This window comes from Myotis davidii, unplaced genomic scaffold (assembly GCF_000327345.1).
Source record: "Myotis davidii unplaced genomic scaffold, ASM32734v1 scaffold701, whole genome shotgun sequence".
Lineage (NCBI taxonomy): Eukaryota > Metazoa > Chordata > Mammalia > Chiroptera > Vespertilionidae > Myotis > Myotis davidii.
Window position 1 is genome coordinate 614,310 of NW_006291552.1, and position 8,156 is coordinate 622,465.

Sequence of the window (8,156 nt, forward strand, 5' to 3'; positions counted from 1 at the left end):
AGGCGCTCCCGCTGCAGGAGTGCACTGACCACCAGGGGGCAGCTCCTGCGTTGTGTCTGCCCTCTGGTGGTCAGTGCATGTCACAGCAACCGGTTGACTGGTCATTCAGGCGTTCGGTCGCTTAGACTTTTATGTATATAGAATAGGTTCCTAACCAGAGAGTATGTGGCTTTATATCCAATACCAAACAAACAATCCTGCTTTATTAAAAAACTAGTGGCCCAGTGCACGAAATTTGTGCACTGGCGGGGGGAGGGGGGGATTCCCCTGGTTGGCCTGTGCCCTATCACAGTGTGGGAGCCCCGAGAACCATTGCCCCCCAAAAGTAGGCCCTGCCCACCCATCTAGGTCTCCTTTATGAATTGCCCCAAAGAGATAGGCCAGAGGCTGGGGGTTGTTGACTTAAAGAGATATTCCTGGTTCTTTAACCAAGCTCCTCCAAGTCAGGAGTCACACACAGGGCTATTCAGGCATCAGGTATGAAGTAAAGGAGTAGGGAAGAAACACTATCATTGATATCCCTAGCTTGTTCTTTTACCAGTTTTAGAAAATTCTCCCAAGTCCTTAAGTTGAATTTATTCTCTTTAGCCTCTGCTTATTCTATAAAATGAAAAGAATACAACCCATCTCAAGATTTTTATATATGAAAGTACTGTGCAAATTGTAAATTGTGACACAAATGGTAATTTCTATTATAACTTCCATTCTTATAACATACGTACCTAATCCCTTAAAAATATACATACCACATATTATCAATTTTATCACCTCCCACTACAACCATCTCCCTGAAATTATAATGAATTACCACTATTTTACTCATCTTCAGTTTCAACATACTCCAATATGTTGTCCCAAACCTAATCTTTCTTATGTTTATTCTAAATCTTAGTCAGCTGTTCCTAGCTAGAAGATCCCTTGATCAAATTTCCAAATTTCAACGAGTACTTTTTTCTATTATATTCTAAATCTAGAAAAGTGCCCATGTTTGTGACTTCACTTCTAATTGCTATCCTTTCCAAAGAACTGTAATTTCATCTTCACAAAATCTTCACTAAAGAGGAATCAAAAAGTAAAGGCCTAAAATAAACTTAAAATTTACTTACAATGTTCACAGCTTACAATCTAGTTTGAAATGTCTGTATCATAAATTTAATCTTATTCTAATTTCTTGCTTCTACAGAAACTTTTGTTTAGACTGCTCAGGTTTGTCTTTCAAGGAAATATAAAATATTTACAAAATGGTTTCTTGGAATTCTTTATCCTCCCCCGAAGATACCACATAAATTTTCTTTTTCTCCTTCTCTGGCATAAACATTCCATCATCTTGTATTGTAAAGAATTTGTATTGTATTTCTTTGTGTTATTTTTCACAACTGCAAAAATGAATTTGTGGGCAACAATATTCTTTTTAAAAAATGTAAACAAAAACATGAATTTGAAATTTTTTTTGTCAGATAAAACATCACCAGTTCTAACTCCATTAATTCATACAAGGGTGGGCAAAAGTAGATTTACAGTGGTATGAGAAAGTTTATTCTTGTATTATTATTTATTAATTGTTGTATTATTTTTCCATACAAACAACTGTAAACCTTCTTTGCCCACTCCTGTATATTGCTCACTTCAAACTCCTTAAATTCAAAGAAACAAACAAAAAAAAGGGTTCTCTCTGCCAGTCAATGGTATGAACAGAGCACAGTGCTTGAAACATGCTCAAAATTACTTTCCTTGGGTCATCTCATTTGCTTCTCAAGTATTACTCATTCTATTAACAGACAGCAAAACCTGTCCATGGTCATAAAGTGAAACAGCTGAGTCAAAGCCCAACTCTTCTTAAATATCGGACTTAAAAGTGAAGGCCAGCACAGTTCTCATATAGCATTTGCTTTCACCACTGTCATAATTACACATGAATTTTTTGTTATTATTAAAATATAATGGTGTATTTATTATTAAAGACCTTTGCAAATTAATATAGGTATGCCAATTCATCCTTCCTCTATCAGAAAATATCTTTTAAAAATATTTACAGTCAGATGCCACTTTCATGAATAACAAAAATTTTCTACTAGAAACAAAACCATTTGTCAGTAATTATCACTACTATCATTTATGATTTTAAAGTAATGAATTGCCAAGTATTCACTTGGTATCCTTTACTTACCGAGATAATGTTGTTTTCCCAGAACCAGGCAAGCCTCTTAAAAGAATAAGTAACTTCTGTAATTTATTTAACTTTTCCTCTTGAAATTGCTGGTTCATAAACCTGTCTGTTCTATTATGCTTGCCCATCAAAGGATCTTTCCAGCATCCTTCACTGGTTTCACAGAAACCATTATTCACATACCCATCTTGTACAGTGTAGCCATTTCCATAGGGAAGATCACTAATGACATTCTCACTATAGTCAGTATATTCATTGTTTTGATCAAAAGTCAAACAATTCCAATTAATGTGACAATTATTTACATAACATCCATTTCGAATCTGAGGACCATCTTGGGCATGGAAAATATTTGATAGACTTGGTGGAGCATTGAATCTTTGAATATTTAAGTAGTTAAAACTGGGAAGAGGAGGACCTCGGGGTACTATAAAAGAATGCACTGATTGCCATTCAGGCCTGAAGGAAGTAAAGGACACATCACAAAATGTAGGTATTTCTTGTCCACGACAAGAATATTTGCCTGGCTCATTCCCCATGTACTGTTGATAACCACAATGTGACTGAAGAGCATTAGTAAAATCTCTTTTCTTTTCTTCTTCATATTTGATCAGACCATTATCATGGCCTTGGTAATATGAAATAAATTGTTCCTCAGAGGGTTCAGGTTCCTTACAACTGCCTTTCAAATCATCTTTTTCATTTTCAAGCTCTTCAATTTCTTTGTAAAACTGGAATAACTCATTATCAATCTCTGATTTTTTGCAGTTAAATTTCTGTTTCTCTTCTTGTCCTCCTTTGCCATCTATTCTATTGATAGTGTCTGCTTGATTCTTCCTTTCCTTACATTTTTTTTCCTGAGTGGGTTTGTAAATGGGTCCTATAAATGCTTTACTTGTGCTATATATCTCATCATCTGTGGATATCAATGGAGGACTTGCAGCCTGTAAAACTTGTGAATCAATGGATTCAACAGCTGGTCTATCAGCAGGCCTCTCATCATGCATAGGTTTCAGCAAATCTGTAATTTTGGCATTGTCCTCCTGAGGAGAACTATGTCCTCTGACATCAATAATGGTCAATGGGATCCAATCATTTCCAACTTTATCTTGGACTCTGTGAAAATTAGAACTACCATGATGGGGGAAAACAAAAGACTCTTGGCTTAACTTCAATTTTTTATGGCGTGGTTCACTTGTTAGATCTTCCCCATATCCCAAGGATTTAGCTTCAATTTCACCATAAGGCATCTGAGGAGCACATAAATCATACAATTAATAGCTAATATTTAAAAAATTCTAAACAGAAGTTTCTTCGGAAACAAGAAAATAGAAAAAGGCACTTAAGTTTGTGATAATAAATGGTAACATTTTCCCAAAATACAAAAATTATAAGTGTGTAATTTTATAGTCAAGTTACTGTTTAAGTATTGTTATAATTTTGAGAGGTGTCTCATTGAAGGTAAATGAATATCCTTTAAAAAAAGAAATACCTCTCCTTTAGTCTAAATGACACATTTCTGAACTTAGAGAACTTAAAAAACTTTGTAAGTTTGTAAAGTTGAATAAACAATATACATTTTGATGATATTTAAAAGAAAAAAACTACTTTAGCTGCACTGAAAATGAGGCAAATACAAACTTCATTTTTGTTTAGCGAAGAAGTTCTGGCAACTCCCCACATCAAAGGGCTCCTCTTTACTAGATGACCGGTCCATCTCGAAGATAAACTGCTTCCCTTGACATTTCTGAGGGGCCCCCAACACGAAGAAAAAGGCAAAAAGGCGAACAGAGAACAGTACCCAGAGGACTGAGGCTCGAGAAAGACACAACTATAAAGAACGCCGAACTCCACAGCCCTAACTCGGCCACCTCTCGGCTTCTTGTTTCCTCATTAGAAAAGTCAGAAGAGTCCCAGGAAGAGATGGGGGTGGTGGTAACGGAGCGCAGCCTTGCACACAACCTGCGTCCCACAGCCTCCCCGGGAGGCCGGGCAAAAAGTGCGTCACTGCTTTCTCGGTCCCAACGGAAACAAGTTCGGGTTCTGCCGAGAATCCGTGTACAGTACGGCTAACGGAAGGGCCTGACCAAGTGCCGGCCGGGAACCCACGTCGCCGTTAGAAGGAAGAAACTGAAAAAGTCGCCCCCACTTCCCCCCCTCCCCCACACACACACACTTGAAATTGACTGTTTACTCACCTTACCGGACAGCTCCGCATTGACCTTCACCTCCCAATGAAACCGTATTCTGGAAAGACACGGGCTTCTGAGACGCTAAAGAAACGCGGGAACACGGCCCTAAAGCAAAGGCCTGGAGGACTGGAAGCCCAGCCCAGAACTACGAGCCACACACAGCAGCGAACAAATGGCGGCCACCTCACAGTAACCCAGACGAAATCGCGGGCTCGCGCAGGGCATTGTTGGAATTGAAGTCCAGCGTCACACCGGGCTGCGCGTCTGCGGACGACTGGTCTCCCAGACTCCATTGCGCCATGAACCCGCTGATTTTGCAACAAACTTAACCCGGAACTGGTCCCTAGAGTGGGGAAGTTACTGTACTTAAAACTCCAACTTTAGCCAAAAAAGATGGTGTCGTGCTGTGGGATTCACCTTTAAAGGAATGGAGAACGTGAGTGTCTGCACCCAAAAAATATACGTAAGCGGCCCTCTCTGCTTTTAAGGCTTTTTAGAAAGAATCAGGTTTTTCAAATAAAACTCAACGTTTGGTATCGCAAAGTAGAGCTGCCCTTGTTTACACGAAAACCATTCAGTAATTGTAGTCTCCTGTTCTTCCACCGAAGGAGAACATCGCTGCAGCAGAGCCTTGACAACTGATAAAAACGCTTATGATAAAATCATGTAGTGTCATATATCTGTTTTGTTTTGGGAGATAAAGACCAATTACTGAGCTTTTCCACTTAAAAGTCAGTACAATATGGGGAAAGACGCTTAGAACAGCGCTTGGTAAAAAGAAAGGCTATGTGTTTATTAAATTAGAAATAAATACCGGCCTTGCTTAAAGCGTCCTCCGGTGTGCCAGGGTTACAGGTTAGATCACACCCGCCCCACCTGCAGGGCACGTATAAGAAGCGACCAATGAGTGCATAAATAAGTGGGACAACAAATTGTAGCCCCCCCTCCCCCCCCCCTCTAAAATCAATCAATAAAAAATAATAGTTTAAAAAAAGGATACGAACTGAACAACTGGTAATGTTCAGCGCAGGGTCCCCTCTCCCTAGACCCCCACCCTGCCCAGCATTCTCTCCTATTCCTGCCAGGGTAACTGCTAATCTCTTCATATTTAAATAAATCTTAGTTGTCATAGTGTTTTAATTTATAAATATAATATTTAAAATCACAGTACAGATTGGGGAAAAGGAGACATATGTAAAACTTTTAGACAATAAAAAAAAATCACAGTACGGAATGTTTGCATTTGATTATTTAACAGCCTTATGAACAAGAGGGCTCAGCAAAGCATTGCATTCCCTTACAAAGAAAGACTCTTCCTCAAAAAACAAGTTTCCACATTGACAATCATTTGACATTTCCTCCTGAGTAGACTCCAGTTATGCATCATTCCTCGAAACAGCCACATAAATGAAGTGGGTCATTCTTTGGATATTACATCCAGAGGCACAGGATGTCTGTCTATCTATTGTAAGGTGATAATCTCTATCACTTGATCAAGGTGTTATCCAGTTTCTCCACTGTATATTTTCCTCCTTGGAACTAATGAGCAATCTGTGAGGAGATACTTTGAGGCCAAGCAAATATCTTGCTCCTACTCAAACTCTACCTTATGGTTCAGCCTCCATTGATGATTCTTGCTGCAACCAATATTTACCAGGAAGGTTACAAAATACTGATTTTTTTTTCTAACTCATTCAAATCCTTCACATTTATTGGTCCTAATGCTGCTACAGGGTGGCCCATAAGTCACTTATACCTGCCCAGGATTGAGCCTGCAACTGAGGAATGTGCCCTTGACTGGAATCAAACCTGGAACCTTTCAGTCCTTGGGCAGCCACAATTCACTGAGCCAAACTTGCCAGGGTGACTAATTTTGTTTGTTTGTTTGTTTCAAATTTTGAAAATTTGTTCCCTGGAAATTTATTGTGGAAAAATTCATGACGGAGCAATGCGTAAAAATCATTGAATTTTTATTTTGAAAATTAACACTCATTGTTCTAACACAGAGAGCATAATACATGAGCTATCTCCATGTCAGGAATCCATCCACAAAACCAGCAATACATCGCTTAGTTCAACATTTCCAACAACAAGTGTCTATTAGTGACTTGCCACGCCAGGAGGTCACATTCAGTACATGCGCAGGAAAATATTGAGCGTGTGTAGCAGAGCATTCAGGAAGAACCAGGAATGTCCCCTGGAAGATTCTTGAGAACTTGGAACCTTATGGACTTTGTTGCAGTGCATGCAAACAAATTTACACATGTACCCATACAAGGTGCAATTGGTGCATGAATTAAAGTCTAGGACTATCCAGCAGCTTAAGGACAACATTCAGGAAGAAATTCAAGTGTTGGAGCCTGACATGTTAAGAGCCGTCATGGAAAATACCATAGAGCCCATGCTAGCAAAGCAAAAAACGGAGGTCATTTATGTGACATAATTTTTCATACATAGTTTTAAAAATTCCCATTTTCTGTACTTTATATTATTTTAAAAGTAGAAAAAATGAACAAAAAAATTATTAAATTTTAAGTTGTAAAGCAATTTATGGGCCACCCTGTATAAGAATCCTCCTTATTTGTTTCTTTACTATCATTATGAATTCATGTATCTCTTAAAATGTTATAATCCATTGCTATCTGTATTTATTTTTAAACTCATTTTAGGACAGTTTTAGATTCACAGAAAAATTGAGTAGATAATACAGAGAGTTCCAACATAACCCCCCTCCAAACATGTGTACACATCACAGTTTCCCCTATTAATAACCTCTTAAATTATTATGATATACTGCTACAATTAATGAACCAATATTAATACATTAATATCGACGACAGTCCCTAGTTATTCAGATTTCCTTAGTTTTTTTTCAGATTTTTAAAAATTTTAAATCTTTATTGTTAAGAGTATTACTGATGTCCCTCTTCTCCCATTGCTCACCTCCACCTGGTTCCTGCCCCACCCCAGGCCTTCCCCACCCTACTGTCTATGTCCATAGGTAAGATCTTTGGTTAATCTCTTCCCACCCTCCCACTCCCCTCTGAGATTTGTCAATCTATTCCATGTATTCATGCCTCAGATTCTATTTTATTCACCACTTTATTTTGTTCATTAGATTCCTTGTTCATTTATTTTAATTTTTAGATTCAATTGTTGATAGGTATGTATTTATTGCCATTTTATTGTTCATATTGTTTATCTTTTCCCCTTCCTCCCCCTTCTCCTTTGTTTTTCCTCCTCCTCCTCCTTCTCCTTCTTTTTCTCCTTCTTCTTCTAGAATAACCTTCAACATTTCATGTAATACTGGTTTGGTGGTGATGGACTCCTTTAGCTTTTTCTTGTTTGTGAAGCTCTAACCTTCAATTCTAAATGAGAGCTTTGCTGGGTAGAGTAATCTTGATTGTAGCTCCTTGCTATTCATCACTTTGAATATTTCTTGCCATTCCCTTCTGGCCTGCATAGTTTATATTGAGAAATCAGCTGACAGTCGTATGGGTACTCCCTTGTAGGTAACTGACTGTCTTTCTCTTGCTGCTTTTAAGATTCTCTCTTTGTATTTTGCTCTTGGCATTTTAATGATGATGTGTCTTGGTGTGGCCTCTTTGGATTCCTCTTGTTTGGGGTTCTCTGCGCTTCCTGGACCTGTAAGTCTATTTCTTTCACCAGGTGGGGGAAGTTTTCTGTTATTATTTCATCAAATAGGTTTTCATTATCTTGCTCTCTCTTCTTCTGGCACCCCTATAATTCGGATGTTGGTACGCTTGAAGCTGTCCCAGAGGCTCCTTACACTATCT

General features: G+C 38.4%; 1 protein-coding gene across 4 annotated transcripts in view; it reads right to left on the reverse strand.

Moving 5' to 3' along the window:
* N4BP2L2 (NEDD4 binding protein 2-like 2) overlaps positions 1-4,535 on the reverse strand; it is a 34,294-nt gene extending 29,759 nt beyond the window's left edge. Inside the window, exons 1-2 of one of the 4 annotated variants that reach the window (XR_001514065.1) lie at positions 4,366-4,535; positions 2,168-3,417 (exon numbers count right to left, since the gene is read on the reverse strand). Coding sequence is in view for 3 of the 4 variants with exons in the window: in XM_006765064.2 (XP_006765127.1) it covers positions 2,168-3,417 (1,250 nt within the window). In the remaining variant the exon portion in view is untranslated. The remainder of the gene's footprint in view (positions 1-2,167; positions 3,418-4,365) is intronic. The other 3 variants (XM_006765064.2, XM_015564837.1, XM_015564838.1) reach the window with 3 other exon arrangements.
* Positions 4,536-8,156: the final 3,621 nt, after the last annotated feature.